This window comes from Equus quagga, chromosome 10, assembly GCF_021613505.1.
Source record: "Equus quagga isolate Etosha38 chromosome 10, UCLA_HA_Equagga_1.0, whole genome shotgun sequence".
Taxonomy (NCBI): Eukaryota; Metazoa; Chordata; class Mammalia; order Perissodactyla; family Equidae; genus Equus; species Equus quagga.
In genome coordinates, this window is record NC_060276.1 from 28,018,028 (window position 1) to 28,041,188 (window position 23,161).

The 23,161-nt window shown below is 46.1% G+C and overlaps 1 protein-coding gene across 6 annotated transcripts in view; it reads left to right on the top strand.

Moving 5' to 3' along the window:
* The window catches only part of SEPTIN6 (septin 6), a 62,312-nt gene that overhangs the window by 11,306 nt on the left and 27,845 nt on the right, over positions 1-23,161 (top strand). For all 6 annotated transcript variants that reach the window (XM_046673671.1, XM_046673676.1, XM_046673674.1 and 3 more), the window contains exons 2-4: positions 2,546-2,660; positions 10,457-10,652; positions 21,391-21,577. In XM_046673671.1, coding sequence (XP_046529627.1) covers positions 2,546-2,660; positions 10,457-10,652; positions 21,391-21,577 — 498 coding nt within the window. The remainder of the gene's footprint in view (positions 1-2,545; positions 2,661-10,456; positions 10,653-21,390; positions 21,578-23,161) is intronic.

Consider the following 23,161-nt stretch of genomic DNA (forward strand, 5'->3'; position numbering starts at 1 on the left):
CTCTTTCTGTCCCTGGTGCCGTCAGTCCAAGTCCCCAGGCTTAGACCTTGCAGCCTTAGACCTTTGATTGCTCCCCCACTCCCTCCGCCCAGTCGCTCATTGAGTCTCGTCCCTTCTTTAGGAAGGCTCTCCAATTTGTTCCTCTCTCCTGAGTCCCAAGGCCGATCAGTTCACTTCAACCAGCATTTATTGTCACAGTACCTGGATGTCACTCTGCCAGTTCAACATTGTTGGAGTCATCTTCTAATATGTCTTCCTGCCCCTACTCTCTCCTCCAATCAAGCAAGCACCCTGCTTGTCTCATGGCCCTCCTTGCTGAAAACACTCAAAATCCCCTCAAAACCCATTGCCTAGGGAATAAAGCCCATACTCTTTCTTCTGCTATTTAGAGCTCTTTACAGCACTGTGCTAGGTGGGAGATAACAGTGTGCATATGGGAAATACTTGGTAAGCCTTTGACAATGAAGTAAATCTTCAAGAATAAAGTGTGGCATTCTCCCCACTGCCCTCCACTGTCTTCAGTTTGAAAATTTCCCTTCTTCTCCTCTTGGCACTTGGACCAGAGGCTTTGGAGCACTTCAAGTTTCATGGTGCTGAATTTGGAGACAGGAAGAGGCAGCCACGGGCGATAAAATATGGCTCAGGAAACCTCAACTCTGTGTCCCTCCCAATTTCCGACGCCTGGTACGTAGGAGGCTCCACTGAGAAAGCATATTGGCTCTTAAATCTCCCCTGCAGTGTTGAGGACCAAGAATGAACAGTCGGACACTTAATCTTTCTTTATTTGCTTTAATAAAAAGGAGAAAGAGGGAAGGGGAATCAGAAAGGAGTGACTATAGAACAAGCCCTGAGCGATGTGGCTGCTCATGAAACCAAGCTGTCTTCAGATGTCCCTCTGGGGCTCAGAATACGCCCCCCGCCCCAGACTGAAGGATAGCATATGGTTGTGTGTCAAGAATACTCCACTGGGAGTGTGTGGGGTGAGATGTGTGAGGGTAATGAACTTGCCAGATGGCAGTCACTGGCACTAGCCTAGCCCTGTCACTCCCTCTTGGAGGATCTGATGACACCAATGGGAGTGGGATCCCCAAGCTGGGTGAAGCAGCTCTCTGGGAACCAGTTCTGACAATGTCAGCTGCTGAGAGGCTCCCCCACCAACCCAGCCAGTCCCTCTCAGTGTGAAAGTATACCCTTATTATGGACCTAGTTGAAAAGTAGATCCAGTCCAGCCTAAGAGCTGCCTGCCAGTACAGCCTGGGATTCCAGCGCAGGCCTCCGGACATGCCCTTCCTGGATTGCTCTCGGCACCCTTCTGGTTACAGAAATCTTGGTGTAGCTCCATCCAACAGAAACTCAGGCTCCTTACATAGCCCACCCCTCTTGTCTAGCTCGGCTGTCTCCAGCTTCCCTTCTCTTCCCTTCTCCCCTCCCCTGTGGCCATTGGCAGTTAGCACATTTCTTGAGTACATGCAAGTCCCCTTGGGTTTCCCCCTTGGCTCCTTGGAAGCCCGCCTCAGTTTGAGGTTCTCCCTATTTTGTAAAACCATTAAGAATAAGAAGCTTTGGAACTTGCACGTGAAGGAAGAGTCCTCTGCTTTCCAGAGCTGTGAATGGCTTGGCTGACCCTGAGGGAGACAAGGGAACCAGAGGAAGCGTGGAGGCAGCTCTCTAGCTGGAAGGAGCCACAAGTGTTCCATGGTGTCACGTGCTATTTTGGGGGTCTGCGTGGAAGGGTAACCTCACAGTGCAATAAGAACAGCGGCTGCTGTTTGTGGCGTGCTTACCACATGCTAGGCACTGTGCTCAGTGCTTGAGCGGCATTATCCAGTCTAATCCTCACACCGGTCCTATGAGGTAGTAAGCAGCTTCCGATTTTACAGATGGGGACATTTTGAGAAGTTAAATAAATTGTCCGAGGTCAGAAGGTGGAGGAGGTGGGTCCCTCAGACCTGCTTGATTTCAAGGCCTATTCTCTTAACCTCTGTACTGTGCCACCTTTGTAGGTCCCCACAATGTCCTAGAGAGAGGAGTAATTGCTTTTCAAAGTTCCTGAACACTTATGCATGCACCAGGCATTGTGCTAAGCTCCTTACATGTGTTATTTCTTTTGAGTCTTCCAAGCACCTCTAAGATGGGTAATATTATCTCATATGATAGATGTGGAAGGAAACTGAGTCTCTGAGAGGTTACCCAGTGTGTAAGTGATTGAGTCAAGAGTTAACTCAAGTCTGTGAACCTCTGGGACCAGCGTTCTCGTGCCCTGACCCCGCCCTCCCACCCCTCCTAAGTCCTCTCTGTAGTTTGCTCTGTCTGGAACTATGACGACATTTATTATGGAGCCCCGAGAATGCCTGTACCCAAGAACCCATGATTTCTAAGCTGACGGCCATTTTCGATTTGGAGCAGGGAGTAGCTAAGGGAAGAAATGACACTGGGCCTGGGCGGGGGTTACTTCCCAGCATGGACAGCATTTGGATGGAGAAGTGAGACTCGGATTGCTTTTAAGCACATTTCATTTTCTCCCCTCCCTCTCCTTCCAAATTAGGGTGAAGGTTGCCGAACTGTCCCCCTGGCTGGACATGTGGGGTTTGACAGCTTGCCCGACCAGCTGGTGAATAAGTCAGTCAACCAGGGCTTCTGCTTCAACATCCTGTGCGTGGGTGAGTATTTCCATAGCAGGAAATTCTATTAAAGAATATGGATCCTTAATGACTGGATGTGGCTTTGCAGGTAATTAGGTTAAATAGTGTGTCATTCTGATCTATTTGCAGGTGTACCCCCCCTTCTTTTATCCCTCTGCTTGTTTTTCTAAGCAGCTGGCTGTGATTACATTTTTCCCTGGCCAGTCCAGAATATGAGACCATACCTTGGGGGAACTGAGCTGTGTGACACCCAGTGGAAATTTTGTAAGGGAGCTGGCTGGCTCAGCTACTGCCGTCAAGCTCATTTTGGCTGCAGAAAATAGGAGCCAGGACAGAATTTGGAGGGAGGTGATGGCTGCGGAAAGATGCCTGCCCACCAGCTGTGGGCAGTGGGTTGGGTCTGTCTGTTTCCTCTGCAGCCCTGCTGTGCTTGGTACAGTTTGAACTCAAGTGCAGGGCCCACACAGCTGTGTGCAAAGTTCTTTTATTCCTCTTAAGTATATCTCTGCCCGGACCTTTAGTCTCATCTAAGCCACGTTTTAGTCACCTCTAATATGCTAATCACAGCAGAGTTCAATAATGTTTGTGAATGAATGAATGAGTTAGCCCCACAGGAACCACTCTTTATACTTCTTAAACACTTGCCTATATTAGCAGTTTGGATCCTTACCAGGACTCTGTGAAGTGAGCAGAGCGAATAGCATCCGTAGCCTCGTGGAACAGATGGAGACCCAGAGACGTGGGAGGATAAGGAACTTACCTGAGGCAACACGGAATACAAGGCAGAGCCACGACGGGCACCCGGGTCTGGCTGACCCGTTGTCCCTCCCGCTACTTCTCTAAGCTGCCAGCAACATCTCTTGAGAACACAAAAGCACTCTGGAAACTGTCACGCACCAAGAGAATATGAGGAAAGACAGTTCCTTGACGTTCTTTAAGAATCTCTCCTTAGACCCTAAGGAAAAATCCCGAATTTGCAAACGTGATCATAGTATCTAATTTTCACTCTGCAGTAAGGCATACCTGCGTATTTTCAGTGATCCACGTCCAAAATTTAATGATTGTATAAATACTGTTATTATGACTTTATTAAGTCAGTTTTCACGCTGGCTAGAACACTCAAGCACTTGCTAATCGCCTTTTCTTATTTTTATATAGAGTGTGTGGGGAATCATTCATGTTGAGGATCTGAACAACCGAATTGGATATTTTTCTCTTTAATGTGGCCTAAAGTTTTGTTTTCTAAGTAAGGTCATTCATTTTCTTGGATTCTTTACTTTTTCTTCTCCTCCATCCCCAGCACTCTTTTTTTTTTTTCTGAAGAAGATTAGCCCTGAGCTAATATCTATTGCCAGTCTTCCTCTTTTTTTTTTTGGCTTGAGGAAGATTAGCCCTGAGCTAACATCTGTGCCAATCTTCCTCCTCTCTGTATGTGAGTGGCTGCCACAGCATGGCTGACAAGTGGTGTAGCTCTGTGCTCAGGATCCAAACCTGTGAACCTGGGCCACCAAAGTGGAGTGCACCGAACTTAACCACTATGCCACGGGGCTGGCCCCCCCCCAACACTCTTTTCTAGATCACTTTCTGTAGGAGAAAAACTGCACACTCAAGTACGAGTAGAAAATAACAAAGCCACTTCTAAATATGGACTACAGGCAGTCAACTAGGCTCACTCACTAGCTAAATGACTCGCTCTCGCACACCAACTTTGGAACCTACGAAATGAAAATATATGCTTCACAGAATTATACATCATAGGCCTTAGAGTCCAGATCTAGGCTGTTAATTCTTCAAATGCCAAAAGTCTACTCATGGTTGTGATGAGGTGCTATTAGGAGAGTGATACAAAATAAATAGAAGTCATGGTGAGTGACATCAAGATCAAATGCTATCGCATCCAGTACTAGCACTGCCAAATCTCTCCAATCTTTGGCTGATGGCCAACTTATTTCACATAAGATTTGATTACCGAAACATTTCCGCAGAAACACGTTGGATTCCCTTGGCATTCTTCCCACGACTCCGTATGACCTGTACTGGAGTTGAGGAGATGAGAAGTGAAATGACAGACCCACCCTAAGCAACCTTTCAACTAATTGAGTGGGCTAGTAAAGCTTTAGGAGGGAGGCCATGTAAATCAGAATGGCTGTCTGAGGGCAGAAGTGTAGGGAAATTGGACGCACAGACCACAGGCTTCCCTAGAGCCCAGAGGAAGATGAAGCCAAGCTCAAGGCAAAAAAAGTGGGAGAAATAGTAACCCCCTATCTTTGAATTCCAACCCAGGCACTGCACAGCTACAACTGCTTCAAGTGTGCCCCTGCTGGGATGAATAATAGCTCAATTGCCCGGGGCAGACCACTCAAGAGGGGAGGGATAGAAAGAGAGAAGGCCCTTTCACCCCCAAGGAGTCACCGGCTCTCTTTCTTTCCCCACTTTTCAAGTTTCAGGAAATGGCTGCCCTAATATCTCCCCTCTTAGCCCTGTAGGTGCAACCGTTGGATGCACCAGCCTGGACCAGGTTAATTACATTCCCCATCCCTGATCCAAAAAAGCCTACAACTCGCATCCCGCTCTCTGGCTGTGCTCACGCAGAGAACACACAATTTGGGCCAAGGTCATGAGTGATTTAGGGTTGCTCTGAGGCTGCAATCTCAGCCCAGCCATGGGGCTGGGTCCTGTTGCTGACTTAGCGGTGGGTCCATAGCTTGTCTGCTGAAGGTGATTTTTTTCTCTCACAGGACTTTCAGTGACCACACTTTCATGCCTACCGCCTGTGCATAACTGTCAGGTTTGCTCCCTCAATGACTGTTACACAACAATCCTGTTTGTGCATAGAATATGTTCTTTTCTGATAGGGCATTTTAAGTGTAAAGTTATGGTAGCACTTGCTTCGACTATTAACAGAGACCTAGGATATTTTTATCACACTATTGTTTGTCTTGGTGCTGGGCTGCTGATCATAGTCCCTAGCCCAGCAGAGTGAACACTCTACCTGCATTTGTGCATGTGTGCTTGTATGCATGTGTGTGTGTGGGGATTGGGAGAGAGAATTTTTACGAATCCAGAGTTCAACTTGTGTGTAAGGGTACCAAGAAATGGCACCTACAATGATTATTTTTAGAGGGTTAGGCACACGGGTGTGAGCATATTATGACTCCTCTCCAACAGATTCTCTAGGGTTGACAATAATTACTGAGTGGGGCGAGGTTCCCCTCCGCCCATAAAAAGCATCTACTAGTCCCTTAGCTTTGGGAATCGCTAGGATCTCATGATCCTAGATGCAGCACAGGAGACCTCAGAGGAACCACCAGAGCCAACAGTACAAATGTTCTGCTGGGAAAGAGCCCCACAGAGACTCAGCTCTCTGAATGTGCCAGCAACAGAAATGCCTGTGAAGAGCACAAAGGGTCATAATGATAATATTTACTTTGAAGCTGCTCAGGATTCCTGGGCTCTGGGCTCTGTTGAACTTGGAAAAAAATATACAAGAGACGCTGGATTGAGGCTCACTAAGGGAGAAGGGGAAGGGCAGCTAGCATTCGATCAAGGTCAGGGCTCAGTTGTCTTGTCCCCCCATCTCCGGGAAAGGCAGCTGTCCACCTGTCTAAGACACGCTGCCAGCAGTGGTGTGCTGGTCAGTGTCTCACAATCCTCTCTCAGGAGAAAACTTGCCATGCAGCAAACTAGCATTTGCCGATCTCCGTGGGGTGTCGTTACTTCCACCATAGCTGGTTTTAAGCTGCCAGCATGACGTCACCGCACATGGGCTTGGGAAGAGCTGTAGGAAGCAGGGCGAGCTGGCTCCAGCACACAACTGTTGGCCAGGCCTCTACAACATCAGGAAGGAGAAGAGGGCAAGGTCACAGAGCCAGACAGGACCTGTCCCTGTCCATAGGCTCCCTTGGCCAACTGGAGTTCCTGGAGAGTTTCCGTTTGGACACCTCCTTGTTGAACTGAGAGATGTTTCTCTTGGTTTATTCCAACATTTGGAGCCGGAAGCGACTTTAGCTCCATGCGATTGTGAGCTCCATGTGGCTATCTTATTCATTGCTGTATCCCGGCCCCTAAAAGCGTGCCTGGCTCCTATTAGAGGCTTTGTAAATAGTTGTTGAATGACCGAATGAACCAACAGATCACACTTATGGGATGCACCAGAACATATTGGTGACAAGCATGGGCTCTAGCATCAGACTGCCTGGATTCAAATGCTGGCTCTGCCACTCACTACTTTGTGACCCTGGACCAGATACTTTGTCCACACTTTGTAGATGATGAAGGTAAGGTGCAGAGAGGCTGAGGAGCTGGGGCACATTCACACAGCTAGGAAGTGCTTTGGTTAACCCATCTGTAAATTAAGGACAAATAGTAGTTTCTCCCTCACAGGCTTATTGTGGGGAATAAATAAGGAAATATATGTGAAGTATTTACAGTGATGCCTGGCACATCGTAAGTGCTCCAGGAGCGATAGTTATTCTTATTACTCTAACCTGCTCACTTTGTGGAAAAGGAGACTGCGGCTCAGAGAGGGCAAAGAGCATGGCTCAGGTCACACAGTCATTTAGTGATAACCTGACTGAGACTTTGCATTTCATCACTTGCAAGGACTTAATTGCACAAGGTGCCAGAGGATGCTAATGTTAACAGCAAATGAGGAAAAGGACTAAGCTTTTCTTTCTTACAGTGGTGTTTATCTCAGAGTGGAGAGGTCAACACTGGACTATCCCAGGGAGTGTAGTTTGAAAAAGCATAATTCATGTTACATGTCTTAAAATGAAATTATTTTTTTAAAACTCTGATGTTTCCAGGGGCCAGCCCCGTGGCGGAGTGGTTAAGTTCATGCGCCCCGCTTCGGCCGCCCAGGGTTTCGCTGGTTCGGATCCTGGGCCTGGACATGGCACCGCTCGTCAGGCCATGCTGAGGTGGCGTCCCACATGCCACAACTAGAAGGGCCCGCAACTAAAAATAGCCAACTGTGTACTGGGGGGCTTTGGGGAGAAAAAGGAAAAATAAAATCTTAAAAAAAAAAAAAAAAAAAAAACCTCTGGTGTTTCCAGAATACTATCTACATTAAGCAAAGTGAGATGAAACCTTCTCGGCTGGTGGAGATGACTTTCAAAGGGTTAAGAAACCCCGCTGTCCACTATGAGGAGTGAAGAGAAGAGGGAAATTGACCCCTCGGGACTCCTCAGGTTTCCTGCTGGAATCTAATTGCCAAGTCCCCACCTTCCTGCAGGGGTGTGGAATCTGCTGACCTGATTCGAGTTAGGCCACATGTGCTGCCCCCTCCCTCACCCCACCACCAACTCAATACTGGGCCCAAGGCAGCGTGAGGGGAGACAGCATCCTAGGCTCAGGCTGGGTCTGTGCCAGCCGTTGAGAGAGGTCACCCTCTGTCCCCCAGGCTCCACATTGATGGAAAACTGGAACGGGAGCCCTCGATAGCCACGGGAGGAGCCTGCTGGATTTTCTGCCCTCTTCTCGTGCTGCATTTATCACGATTCCCTAGACACCCACGGGTTCTTTCCTTCCAGACATTCATCATCGGGCATCTAATTTCCACAGCCCGTTTGTGCTGGCAGGCATCCGCGTGGTCATTTTTTCTGCTGCCTGGCCGTGCCCTGCCCTGATGCCTGGCCTCCATTTCTCCAGCTGTGCAAACAGGGCGGGGCCCCCTCTCATAGTACGGCTCCTGAGGCCTCTGTGTGACCCTCGTGTTGGGCCCTCAGAGGAGCACAGAAAGATGCCCCATCCCCTGCTCTCTGAGAATTCTTAGGCTCAGGGAGGCAAGGAGCTAGCTCTGGGTGCCGCAGAGACAGCCCACCACTTTCTAGGAGCCACGGGGCATTGGGCAAGGAGCTCACAGAACAGAAGAGGGGGTGGAGGTGGGAATGTACTCGGAAAACTCCTTAGGCACATACAAAGGCAGGCTAAAATGTAGCCCGAACCTCAGCACCCAGAGGGAAGGTGAGTTAGGGTGAGGGGGCCACCCTTGTGCTCCCGCCTCAGCGGTGCTGGCCCCGTTTGCAGTCGAGCTGCCCTCCCACCGTGGGCGAGGGGAGGGTGATACATTCCCTCGCTCGGCCAAGTCTGCCACCTCCCACGGCAAAGGCCCTACCTCACCAAATTTTTCTTGGGACCCAAATACTTCCTGTTCCTTTAGGGAGGAAAATGGGGGCCTCTTCTGGGAGAATCTTTGCTGCTAATAGGTATAGCAGACCTTGGCTGGAAACATGATCTGTGTGAGGAGCCACTTCTCTGCACCCTGGCAATCAACCATGTTAATCAGACCTGGCTATGAAATTGGGCAGGGGGTGGGGGCTGGGGGCGGGGAGTAGCCAGGCTGAGTTGAATGTTTTCCTTGTTCTCTCTCTCTCAGCAATCTCTCCATGCGCAGAAAGCTCTCATCATAGACAGATATTTTAAAAATCACCTTCTGCATCCATAGCTCATTATTCGGGATAAAAAAGGCATGGAAGATGCAAAGCCAGACACATCCAGAGGCTGGAGGGGAGACAGACTGTTTGTAGTAATGTGTTCTGCAGCTCTAACCTTAGCCCTGGATGCCTTGCCTGATGTGTGCTGTCGGTCACAAAGCGGGGTTTGCCAGGCCAGGATTTGCCCAGTGCCAACCCACTCCTGACTGGGAAGACATGTCAATGCTCACATCTCAAGGGTTGGGAGAGGGGAAGAGGGATGATGATAGCAGAACAGCAGGGTAGCCTCGGTCTTCAAAGGGCGGTCCAGGGTACTTAGCTGCTGCATCTTCTATTCCTGGTATTTCTGAATCACTTGGGGTGGGGGTGGGGACGAAATACAGTCTGGATCCATGGAGATTATAAGCGTCTGTAGTGCTCAGCCCAGTTTGTGGCCTCATATCAGATTCTTGCTTGACTCCCATGCCACCAATTTCCCTCCCAAGTCCCATTCCCTGAAGACTCCTTGGCTCCTGGCAGTGGCTTGACATCCCTTGGGTCTCCCAGGAATAATCTCAAAAACCTTTACCAGTCCCTCACAGCCCTTCCTCCACTGTCTCCCCGGGGTGAAGGTCAATTTTCAAAATTCCAGTGGTTTAATTTATTAGTATCCTGTAGCCTGTTAGCTAAACAAACAAATGACTGGTTTGTTTGAAATTTAAGGGGAAGAGTAATTGGTGGCCTGCTAAATTCCCTCCTCATTAGCTAAAAATGGTCTCCCCACTGGGATACGCATCCTGGCATCTGCAGAGCTCTGTCTGGGCCTGGCAGGGAGTGAGGTGGGGATCAGAGGAGAGGATATTTATTTGACAGGGGGCCTGCTGTCCCTTTCTTTTAAAATTTAAAATAGCCCATTAATTTTTATTACAAAAGCTATGCATGTTCCTCGCAGAAAACTTGGAAAATACAGAAAAGCATAAAGAAATGAAAACCACACATAACCCCACCGCCCAGAGACAACCAGAGATACTGTGTTTCCTACCAGTCTTCTTCTAGGCATAAGGCTGCCTCTCCGTCAGTGCCTGTAACGTAGTTTCTTTTCCTGACTATAAAAGCAATGCATACTCACTTTTCAAGTAACACAAAAAAATATGAAGAATAAAAGGAAAATTGCCCCAATTCTACTATTCTGAGATGACTACTGCTAATACACGGGTGCAGTTCCTTTCAGTCTTTCTCACTTAACTGAGATGAAACAGTCCGGAGAGTTCTATACGCTCCTCACTTAGTGTCTTATTGTGTACGTTTTCCCATGTCAATAAATATGCACCTGAACTATGATGTGTGACAGCTGCATGGTGATTGTACGAATGGACCATAATTTATCTTTTTGCTTTTCAGGAGAGACAGGTTTGGGCAAGTCTACCCTCATGGACACCCTGTTCAACACCAAGTTTGAAGGAGAGCCGGCCACTCACACACAGCCGGGTGTCCAGCTCCGGTCCAATACCTATGACCTCCAAGAGAGCAACGTGGGGCTAAAGCTCACAATTGTTAGCACGGTGGGCTTTGGGGACCAGATCAACAAGGAGGACAGGTAAGGAAGGCAGCAGGGTAGAAAGGCTGGTGGGAGGCCACAGGGAGGGGCCCACCACAAGGGTCCTGCCTGGACCTCTTCTCAGAATGGTGTGGGCAGGCAGCAGATACCTTACAAGCCCCGCCTCCACCCAGGGCCCCTGTCTACAGCAACTGTCCTACTCCACATGCTTTGCCAAAAGAAGGCTGTCTTCCTGATATACAAGGGTGAGGTCTCCTTTCCATTGAGCTCCTGCCTTGTGCCAGGTACGCCTGTGCTCTGACAATCTACAAAGGAATGACTTTATCTCTGCCCTTGTGAAGACCGGTTTTAAGCAAATCAGTTCCATCAAGTGTGATATGCTCTGTAAAGGACAGGGTACAAAGAGGTAAAGGACAAGTTACAATGAGAATACGAAGGAGAGAACAGTCAGTTCCATGTGGGGAGGTCAGGGAGGCCTTCACAGAAGAGGTGTCCCCTGACCTGGCCCCTGCAGGATGAACTATTTTGCCAGACAGACAAGGGAAGGAAGGGAAGGGCGTTCCAGGCAGGAGAACCGCTGTACAAAGGCAAAGAGATGTGGATGATTATGGTATATTCTGGGGAACTGCAGCGTGCTCTCTCTGGCTAGTTCAGAGGCAGAGTTACTGTGAAGCTAACGAAGCTTAAGCTTCAGGGCTCTCACTTGCACAGGCCCCTTCCAAGGCCCTGTAACTAATTTTTAGTCATCATATTGAATTACCTATCTTGGAGGGCCTTCAAGTCACACACGCCTAAGGCCCCACAATACCTGGGTGTGCCCCTAGGCTAGTGCTTGGCATGAGTTAGGGGAAAAGTAGGGGAGATGAAGCTGAAGAGGTAAGCAGGAGCCAGATCGTGGAGGGATTGATAGAATGCGCAGATGTGGAGCCATTGAAAGGTTTTAAGAAGTAGACTGATGTCCGATTGGCCTTTGACGAAGATACTTTGAGATAGTATGGAGGTAGACTGGAGAATGGGAAGACCAATTAGGAGACTATTGGACCAATTAGATCAAGGCCTAGAGGTAAATCAGGTATGGAGCTAGGGAAGAGGAGATAGATTTGATAAACATCGAGTAGGTAGAATCAACAGGACTTGGTAGAGACTTGGTGTGGGGATGTGAAGACAAAAGAATAATCTAGAATGAGGCCCAGATTTCTGGCTTTGGAGAGTGGACAGATGGTGGTGGCATTCAGTAAGAGAGGTAATGTAATAGAACCAACTTTTAGAGGAATCACCTCTGTTTTGGACGTGTTGAGTTTGAGCTGTCTGTGAACCATTGAGAGACATGATGACCCTCAGTGGTAGGCAGCTGAATATACAGGGTTAGAGGTCAGGAGAGGTCTGGGCTGGAAATATAGATTTGGGTTATCAAGGTATAGGCGATATGTTCCAACCGTGGACATATGTAAGATTACCCGGGGATGGGAGTTGAGCGAGATGAACAAGGGGCTAAAGACAAAAACCTTGGGATGTGAAGTCGGCAGATGGAGGAAAGACATCCTGAAAAGAGACTGAGCAGGACTAAGCAGAGAGGTAGGAGGAGAGACCATGGGGGTTAGAGAATGTTGTGTGAGTGGAGAGCAGGGTGAGGCTCAGAGATGAGGATGTGATGGGGGCTGGGGCCAGGGAGGGGCTGGGGTCGGGCAGCATCTTCATTTAACTAGAAGTCACATGTTTGTCACACATGCCTGCTTGTCTCGGAAAAGGCCATTCATCATTTTGAGTGGTGTCTGCTCATCCTTTGAGGACTCTCCTACTTCTTAGATCAACTTCCAAATTCTCCTATTTCTCCCTTAAAGTTATTACAGCCATTCTCATTTCCCTATAATGAATAAATATATTGAACCTCTTAATAATGGAACTGGATTCTGCTTTCCATTTGGAATTCTAGATGAAGGACAACTCTGCTTTTTATTCGCTTGCTTATTGTGCTAATCTTGTTTGGTTGAGAATAATTAGACCCTGGGACAGGGGATGTTGGTCACAATATGAGTGCTTCATATCAACTGCAGATTGCCTGAGATCTCCTCAATTAAATTCCTCCCGAGTCTCAGTAGCGTACATTCAACATATCTACCATTGGAAAATGCCTTGGTAATGGTGGTTTGGGAGGACTGAACTGATATGGCCCCTTAGAGGCTAATCTCCTTCCACTACATTTTTAATGTCTTTGTTGTTTTTCCTGATTATAAATATGATACATACTCATACAAAATCAAATAATACCAACTCAAATAAGTAGAAGTGAAAAGCCTCCCAGAAATTGGGTTGGAGAGCAGGGGTGGAGTAAGCTCTAGGGATCTGTAATAAAAAGCAGTGTTTTCTCCATACTGACAGGGCCATTTGGGCCTAGATATGTAGTGCAGCTGCCTTGAAATACCATCAGAATGCCCTGCTTTACCCAGGGTGCGTGGGTAAACGGGGAAGAGCAATGACTAAGGCTGTACCCTGGGAAAATCACCATTTAAAAGATGCTGGAGCAAGAAGAACCCAAGAAGGAGACTGAGAAGGACAGGCTAGAAAGGGCCGTGCTTGGGAACGTAGGCTTTGGCCTCAGACAGACCTGGGTTCAAATCCCATCTTGTCTACTTATTAGCCCAGGGATCTTGGACAAGTGTTTTGTGGTGGTCTTAGCCTATCGACAACCAATGTTGTGGCTGAACCAGCCCTTGTGGTTCTTATTGTAATTGCAAGATGCCCTCAGCAATAACCATCAGGAAACTCTGGGGAACAAAAGGTTTATTATTCACAGGTCCTGGAAAGCACATGGCCCGCCTGGGGCCACACAGCAAGGTCATGAGTAGAGAAAAAGAGAGAGCACATGGGCCTGGGGTTCTGCTTTTATTGGGGTTGAGTGTGGTGGCCTAGGGTTTCGCAGGCTCACTCTTTATTGATGAATTTAAAACATAAGAGCTGGAATTCAGAGTGTGGAAGGGAAAAAATCAGGGCCCAAATGGTCAGCTATGGAGATCAATCAAGATTTCTGAAACAAAGGAGCCTGAGGGGAGAATGTGGCCTGGCTCTTTGTCTTTGTGTGGCTGGTAATGGGTTTATTTGAGTTAGCCATCTTTGAAGTGGGTGCCTCCATAACCAAAGCTTAAATCCGGCACTTGCATTATGAAAAAGAAAAACCAAGTGCCAGGGCTTACACTACAACAAGATACTTGAATTCTCTATGCTTCAGTTTTCTTACCTATAAAGTGGGGATGATGATAATACTAATATCTACCTTGGAGGATTGTGGTGGGGCATACTTGACATATGTGCGCTATGAAATGCTTCAACAGTGCCTGGCACAGAGTAACTAAGGAACAGAAGATATTGTTATGATCATGACTTTTATTGTTAGAAGAAATTCAAGGGAGTGTTGTCTCATGTAGCATATGGGAGGAAATGATAAATGGTGTCCAGGAAGATAAGAACTGAAAAATATCCATTGGGCTTGGCAACATGAAAGTCATTAATAATGCACTTAGGAATAATAATTCCAGGGAAATTGTGGGTGGAAGCTGGACTGCCGTGAGGGAATCGGAGGTAAGTAAAGGCATCAGAATAGCAAAAAGAGCAATAGAACAGAAAAGTGAGCTCAAGATAAAATTCATATTTATATGGGAATTTAGCATTTGTAAGTCGGTGAGGGAAAGAATGAACTATTCAAGAAAATGTGCTGGGAAAATAGGCCATCCATTAGGAAAAAATAAAATGAGACCCTCCCACACGAACATCATTCACAAAAATAGATTCCAGTTGGATTAAAAACAAATTCTAAAAATACAAAGAGAAAATATATGAGAATATTTTTATAACTTGGGGGGCAGAGAAGCCTTTTGTAGTCATGACACAAAATCCAAAAGTCATAGAAGAAAACACAGATTTAAATTCATTAAAATAAAAAAAAGCTTTGTATATTGAAAGATACCATAAACAAAAGTAAAAACAAACTACAGATGGGGGGAAAATATTTGTAACCTATATAACAGACAAAGGATTTCTCTAAAATGTAAAAAGAGCTCCTACAATTGAATGAGAAATAGACAGGTAATTGACAGAAGGGGAAATAGGAATGGCCAAGCAATATATGAAATGATGCGCATTCAACTTCACCAGTGATTAGGGAAATGCAAAATGAAACAATGAAATATATTTTCATCCATCAGATTTGTAAAAATAAAAGATGAAAATATAACATCCACTAAGACCAGGTAATTTCATTCATGTCGCTGGGAGTGTAAATTGATAAGAGATTTTTTAGAGGGCGAATTTGGTGGTATCTATTAAAATTGAAAATGTGGATACCTTAGGATCCGGTGGTTCCACTTTTAGGTATACCGCCTAGAGAAACAATTGCATATGTTCATGAAAAGCATACGGAAGGGATGTTCATTGCAACTTTGGTTATGGAATAAAAAAAATTTTTAAACAGCCTAAATTTCTACCAACAGAGCAACTAAATGAGCTGTAGTACAGCCATACAATGGAATTGCATTTGGCAGTGTAAGAGAACGAGGCAGAGCTGTATGGGTTCACAAGGACATGTTGTTAAGTGAGAAAAAGAAGCTGTGGAGTGATCCACAGATCATGATGCCATCTCTGTAAATCTGCCCCTTCCCAATAAAACAATAAACATTTCTCCCCCTCTCTCGTTATTTGTATAAATGCACAGAAAAGGTCTTCAGCGAAAATCAGCAAACTGAAAATTCTAGTTCTTTCTGAGGAGGGGAGAATAAGTACATCTATTACTGGCATAATTAAAACTAAATTTTAAAAGAATGATGTTTTTAAAAAGGAAGCAGATAAAGTGGGTGTAGACTACTGGCTTAAGAAGCTTTTCTGAGCTGGGAAAAAGAGAGAAAGCAGTGTCCAGAGGGAGGCAAGGAGGTCATGGGTGACGTTTTTGAAGAAGGGGGAGATGATGGGGGCTTGAACAGGAATAGAAGCTTCGAGGATAGAGAGGAGGGGGCAGATGTCCGAGAAACAAAATCCACAAGTGATAGTAACCAGATTGACGTGGGGGATCTAGTCAAGTTTATAAATACTAAACGTCTGCTGTGTGCCAGGTACAGCTGAAGTGCCAGGGATACTAAGAAATAAGGCACAGTCTTTAGTTAAGGAGCTTGCAGTTTAGTGGAGGGGACAAATCCGTTTACAAATTCTAGGTAGTGCGGTAAGTACAATAACAGAGGCATGTGGAGGGGGACTGTGGGAACAGGAAGGGTAGCAATCGGTCGAGCCTGGTGGTGGGAGTGTAGGGTGGAGGTTATTGAAAGGGGAGAGGAGGTGATCAGGGACAGCTGTGCTAAGGCTTGAAGTCTTGTAGGACGAGTAAAAGTTAGCCAGCTGGCGTATAGTGGGTATTCAGTACACATTTGTTGAATGAATGAATGAATGAATGACATATACATTGATGGGAAAAATAAAATAAAGAAAATACCTCTAAGTTCTCATTCAAAACCAAAAGTATCCATTGCATGTGTTAACTACGATGCTTGTGAGGGTAGAAAAGAGTCTACAGTGTGTTGAGGAGTGAATGAGAAGTAAAAAATAAGTAGATAAATGAGTTGATTATTCTTTCAACAAAATCTCCATCCAGCCATTAAATATTTATTGAGCACCTATTACATGCCAGGCCCTGTGGTAGGTGCCGAAGACAAACTTGATTGCTAAGGGAAGAAAAGACATAGGGTAGTAGTTGGGGAGAAATGTGTGGTTGAGGAAGATTGGGTTGAGGAAAGCTCTCTTTTTTGAGACGAGGGAAGACTTACGCATGCTTGCAGGTTAAGGGGAAGGAGTCTGCAGGAGGTGAGGAGCTGATAGAAGAGAGAGATTCTCAAAGAGCCTGAAAGGAATGAGATCAAGTGCCCAAGGGGCGACGGGCCTTGAACAGGATGAGGGACCCATCATCCTCAGAGACTAGAGGGAAACAGAAGGGTTGATTCATTTTTAGAGGAGAGGGAGTGAGGCGGGAAGTTGGCGTGGTTGTGTTCAACTACAGTGTCTGTGGCCAGTCCTTGTCTTGAGAACCCTGACTAATATATCAGGGAATAGATGTTTTATTATCTGTTATAACTCTGTGGTTTCCTTGTCTCTAAATAGAAAGATAGAACAGTCTTTGTAGGATGAAAAAATATATGGTTCATAAGTCCATGCCAGCAATATAAGAAAAAAATATTACTAATTAGTTTATTAATTGACTGATTAATAATTACAAGCTTAATGTGTGCTTGTGGGTTTCCAGCAAGAGAGCCTCTGATGGCTGTGTTTGCACAGAGGACTGGCGCATGGGAGACGAAGGAGACTAGGATGACCTCCAGGGGTCCAGGAAGTGTGATAGGAAGACGGTGATAACTGAGGTGGTGGGAGTGAGTGAGACCGCTCAGGGATAATGCACCTGTAATGTGTAGGATGACAACAGAAGATGGTCCAGGATGGAACCTCAGAGCCCAGCCAAGAATTTAAGGTAAGGCAAATGAGAAGGAAGAGTTATAGAGGTAGGAGATATTGGTGGCAGTGAAGCCAAAGGACAGTGTTTCAAGAAGGGACTGGTCAGCATGATCAAGAGAGATGACAATTGAAAAGTGTTTACTGAGACGTAAATAATTATTTTTCTTTATTATGGCTGTTTAGGAAACCCAAAGTAATCAACTGGAAAACAATTTTAATGAATAATCCTTTGGGGGCTGGCCCTGTTGCCGAATGGTTAAGTTCACCCACTCTGCTTCGGCGGCCCAGCGAGTCGCTGGTTCGGATCCTGGGTGCGGACATGGCACTGCTCATCAGGCCATGCTGAGGTGGCACCCACATGCCACAACCAGAGGCACTCTCAACTAGAATATACAACTCTGTACTGGGGGGCTTTGGGGGGAAGAATAAGAAGATTGGCAACAGATGTTAGCTCAGGTGCCAGTCTTTAAGGAAAAAAAATATTTCGGTAAAGTGGCCAGTTTCAAAATAAACATGCAGAGAGCTATAGACTTCTTATCAACCAACAAGAACCAATTAGAAAACGGTATGGAACAGAGGACGCTATTCACAGTAAAAACCCCTTTATACCTTGCCCGCAAGACCCTACGTGATCTGTCCCCTGCTACCTCACTTGCTTCATCTCTTATTCTTGTTTTTATTGAGGTGAAATTCATGTAACATAAAATTAACTATTTTAAAGTGAACAATTCGGTGGCATTGAATACATTCACAATGTTGTGTGAACACCCCCTCTGTCTAGTTCCAAAACACTCTTATCACCCCAGAAGGAAACACATTAAATAGTAACTTCCAATTCCCCACTCCCTTCCGCCCCTGGTAACCACTATTCTATATTCTTTCTCTATGACTTGACTATTCTAGGTACCTCATATAAGTGGGATCATACAATATTTATCCTTTCGTGTTTGGCTTCACTTATGGTGTTTTCAAAGTTCATCCACGTGGCAGCAAGTATCCAACTTTTCTTCCTTTTAATGACTGAGTAATATTCCACCTTTTGTTTATCCAGTCTCCGGTTGTCGGACATTTGGGTTGTTTCCAAATTTGGCAATTGTGGCTAGTTTATCGTTCTTCCTTCATTCACCAACTCCCAGCTCCCTTGCCTTCCTCCTAGTGCTCAAACTTGTCAAGCTCATTTCTGCCTCAGGACCATTACACTTGTTATTCCTCTGTCTGGAATTCTCTTCCCCCAGATTCTCCATGACTCTCATTCTTATCCTTGCAGCTCAAATGTCACATCCTCCGAGAAGCCTTCCCTCCCTGATCACTGTATTTAAAGTAGCTGAACTCTCAGTCACTTTTTATCCCATTATCCTATTTGATTGTCTTCATAGTATGTCTCACTATCTGAAATGAATAGGAGGTAGTGTGTAGACCGGGGTTGTATGCGCCTTTGGCCCCCTTAGCAATCTAGTGAGGCCTATGGGCTCATTCTCAGAATAAAATTTTTAAATGCCTAAAATACACCAATTATACTAAAAATACAGTTACAGAAATATTTTAAAATTGCTATTTAGCAATCCATGTCCTTCTCTATTAATTCCTAAAATAGTAATATTTATATGCAGGTGTAATAACTATCAAAATTTAGAAGTTGTGACAAGTAAATGATATTTTGAGATATTTGCAACAACTGTAATAGGAAATTACAAAAATATTGGTGATTTCTGTTGGTTGTGAAAGCACAGGTACTGATAAAATTCCTGTAGATTGTTACCTATGTTCGTACCTGAAGAAACTGCTAAACCTCAGTTCAAGCTTAGTGAAAAAGATGTGGCTTTTTTATATCCAAGTTCATGCGTCCTATGAGTTCTATCCACAGACCCCCTGGAGGTCCGTGGACCCCAGGTTAGGAACTCCTGCTCTGAAAAGTAAAAGATAAACAGTAGTGATGAGGAACAGGAGAGTATGCTGGAACTGGGTTTTGTAGGAGATTTAAGAGATCATAGCAAGCCAGGGAATAATGAGCTAAGAAGAAAGTTGTCCTCTCTACCCCTCCATGGAACTCGGGTGTGAGAGATGTAGAAATTCCCAGTTGAGAAGGATATGAGGGAGAGTCAGATATCACTTAGAGGAAGGAGGCATTTTGTGAGAAGGTTGACTATAGGAGTAAGGGCTTTTGCTTATCGTGGACTGGAATCCAGCGAATGCAACAGAGTGTGGTGGAGGAGATGGCCACCGTGGGAAGATGAGCCATTGGGAGTGGGGGTGAAACTCTTACTGTATTCCAGATACCGTACTGGATACTGAGGACACAAAGATGAATAAGACAAAGATGACTCACCCATTTAGGATTAGTCTACATGAAATCCTGTTGGTTGATTGGCTGGTTTGGCTGGTCTGATCCATGCACCTCTTCAGAGACCCTAAGAGCCAAAGGCAGCAGCAGAAAGATAGGCCCAGGGTATCACTAGAGATTCAGGGGGCAACAAAAAGCTAAAAATGTCCTCTTCTCTTTCCTCCTTTGATTTCTTTTGCAGAATGAAAAATAAAGTAAAAAAGGTTGGGGCCGGCCTGGTGGTGTAGTAGTTCAGTTTGCACACTCCGCTTCAGTGGCCCAGGGTTTAAGGGTTTTGATCCCAGGTGTGGACCTACATACCTCTCATTAAGCCATGCTGTGGCAGCATCCCACATACAAAAATAGAGGAAGATTGGCACAGATGTTAGCTCAGGGCCAATCTTCCTCACCAAGAAAAAAAAAGTTAAGTAATGGAGAAAAAAATGAAGCAGTGCCTTGATTAGATAATTCAAATGAGCCAATCATCCAAAAATTAATTAGATTAACCTAAGAGATGCATCCTCCTCCCTCACTCCTAATTCTTCAGGAACCTTCTAAGGATCTCTGCAACCAAGAGATTATTTAATGCTATTACCCTTCAGAACAATATTTGGCTCAGAGGGATCAAAGAAAGAAAGAAAGGACCGTATTTTTGGATTTTTCTCTGGGGTTGCAGAGATACCCTGCACCTGGATCTCTCCTCTGTATGTAGGTCTCAGAATATAGGATTCTGTGATTCATTTTTTAAAAGCTATTTTCCCTTCTCTACTAGGGGGATCTTTCAAAAAGGCCTAAGTTGGGGGCTGCTGCAGGTGGGAGGCAGTGGCTGGGCCCTGCTCCTCTTTTGATCATCTTCCCTTCTGGCAGTGGTATCTGCAAACTCACGGCCCCTGGGCCAGATAATAAACCTCTTCTAGCTTGAAGGGAGGAAGCCCCGGATGGAGAGGCAGCGAACAGACAAGGAGATGAGAACAGAGGCACGGCTGAAGCTAAACTGACCTAGTTAGAGCAGAAAGAAGCTGCAGGGGCGGCAAGAATGGCCGAGAAGAGAAGTTTCCCAGGACAGGGAGGAGCAGAGGACTGACTCTTGTTTAAGACGCCCTAGCAAGACTTGGGGCTGCAGAGGAGAGCTGGGCGTGGAGACTCAGAGAGCTGCGCTGCATGTGTACATGTGTACATGGACGGTGTAGGGGGAGTATCTTTACCAAATTTTGCCTGAATACTTAGATTTTAAAGTCACAACCTTGGAGGAAATGAGAACAGGAAAAATACCTGGACTTTGGAGGAGCCAAGTGAGGAGCGCCGTTGAGCCCAGCAAGACTGAGCAGAACCCAGTGTTCTGACGAGATTCCCCAGCAGTGGGTCAAGAAGTCTTGGCCACCACTGGGTCCCCGGCTCCCATCCTAGGCACTGGGGGGAGACACAGGAAGCAAAAAGACATGGGCCCGGCCTGGAGGACAATCAGCCCGTGCACAGGTGCTGCCAGTGGGCTCCACACTGTATCGGGGCCCCAGGGGGAATAGAGAAGTGCCATTCACAGACCGTGCCCTGCAGAAGGATGCAGTTTATTTGAGGGAACACCAGTCCTTGTGAAGTGACAGTAAGCGATCCAATAGCATAATTCTTTTTTATGCTCCTGGGTCATAGAAAGGATTTCTGGCATAATTGGGGAAGGCCATATGGAGGAGGTAGGCATTCAACTGGGCCCTGAGGTCTGGGAGGGCAGGATTGGGATGAGAAGAGAGAAATGGACATCCCAGAGTGAAGGCGCACTGATGGGCATAAGTTTGGCTCATGTGGGGACCAAGGAGGTGGCCAGCCTGACAAGATTGGAGACCCACTGAGGGGAGATGGAGAAATCCAGCTGGATGGGGCAGAGTCAGATTACTGAGGGCATTTTAAACTTCTAAAAGGGACTGTATCAAAATCCCAGTTTTTGAAATGCTCTGGCCATTTCCACACTCTCCCGTTTAGCTACAAGCCCATCATGGAATTCATTGATGCCCAGTTCGAGGCCTACCTGCAGGAGGAGCTGAAGATCCGCAGGGTACTGCACACCTACCACGACTCCCGCATCCACGCCTGCTTGTATTTCATCGCTCCCACGGGTCATTCACTGAAGTCTCTGGACCTAGTGACGATGAAGAAGCTGGACAGTAAGGTACAGAGGCAAGGGGGAGAGCGGGCGGGAGGCTGGGCAAGCTGGACGCACTCTTTCTGGTCTCTTGTGCAAAGGAGATGTCAGATTCCAGGAGAGCATTTGGGGCATCCTCATCCTCTCCTTCATTCCTTGGCCCTCCATAAGGATGGTGTTGTTGATCCAACACCTGCGTCAAACGTTTTGTTTTTCCAGCACCGGGCAAGGTTTTGCCCTGAGCTGTCTTTCTGCCCTGCTCCGTCTTGGGAATAAGGGTGGATGCAATCAGGGTGGCTGTTCAGGTCTAGGCGCTCAGGCCTTGGCAATGGAAAAGTGTCTTTTCTTTGTTCCAATATTAACTGCTAGAATCAGGTGTGTAAACTTGACTTTGAAAGTTATTATTCTTATTATCAATAATAATTTTATGTGTGTATGTGTGAGGAAGATTGGCCTGAGCTAACATCTGTGCCCATCTTCTTTTTTGTATATGGGATGCTGCTACAGCATGGCTTGACTAGCAGTGCTAGGTCCGTGCTCAGCATCTGAACCTTCGAACCCCGGGCCACCAAAGCAGAGTGCATGAACTTAACCACTATGCCACTGGGCTGACCCTAATATCAATGATAAATTTATTTTTAAGATTAGCACCTGAGCTAACATCTGTTGCCAATCTTCTCTTTTTTTTCTTCTTTTCCCCAAAGCCCCCCAGTACATAGTTGTATATTTTAGTTGTAGGTCCTTCTAGTTGTGGTATGTGGGACGCCTCCTCACATGGCCTGATGAGTAGTGCCATGTCCGCACCCAGGATCCGAACCCGTGAAACCCTGGGCTGCTGAAGAGGATCGCACAAACTTAACCACTTGGCCACAGGGCTGGCCCCAATAATAATTTTTGTAATAGCAGCTAACATTTGTTAAACTCTCACTATATGCCATCACTGTGCTAAACACTTCATGGAGTATCTCATTGAATCCTCACAGCAACCCCATAAGGCAAACACTATCATTATCTCCCATGTTACAGAACAGAAAACTGAGGCTCTGAGTGGTTAAGTGATTTGCCCGTTGTCATATAGCTAGCTACTGGCAGAGCCTAGATTCAAGCTCAGATCTGTGGCACCATGTTATATTGCCTCCATATCCAAGAAAGACGCCTGTGGGAATCAGGCATGTCCTGCTTTAAGAGAAACTGAAAAATCCAAGTCCCACACCAGATATAAATTTGATAATGATTCTTCATGTTAAAGGATTATTTGCTGTACAAAAGAATAGACCACAGAATTCTTTAAAAAGCCCAATTACTGAGCCAGCCCTGATGACCTAGCGGTTAAAGTTCAGCACCCTCCACTTTGGTGGCCCCGGTTCAGTTCCCAGGTATGGAACCACACCAGTCGTCTGTCAGTAGCCGTGCTGTGGCAGTGGCCCACGTAGAAGAACCAGAAGAACTTAGAACTATACACAGCTATGTACTGGGACTTTGTGGGGGGCGGGGGGAAGGAAGAGAAAGGGAGGAAGATTGGCAACAGATGTTAGCTTAGGGCAAATCTTCCCCTGCAAAAAAAAAAAAAAAAAAAGCCCAATTATTAGTTCATTTTTTCCCCTAACATTT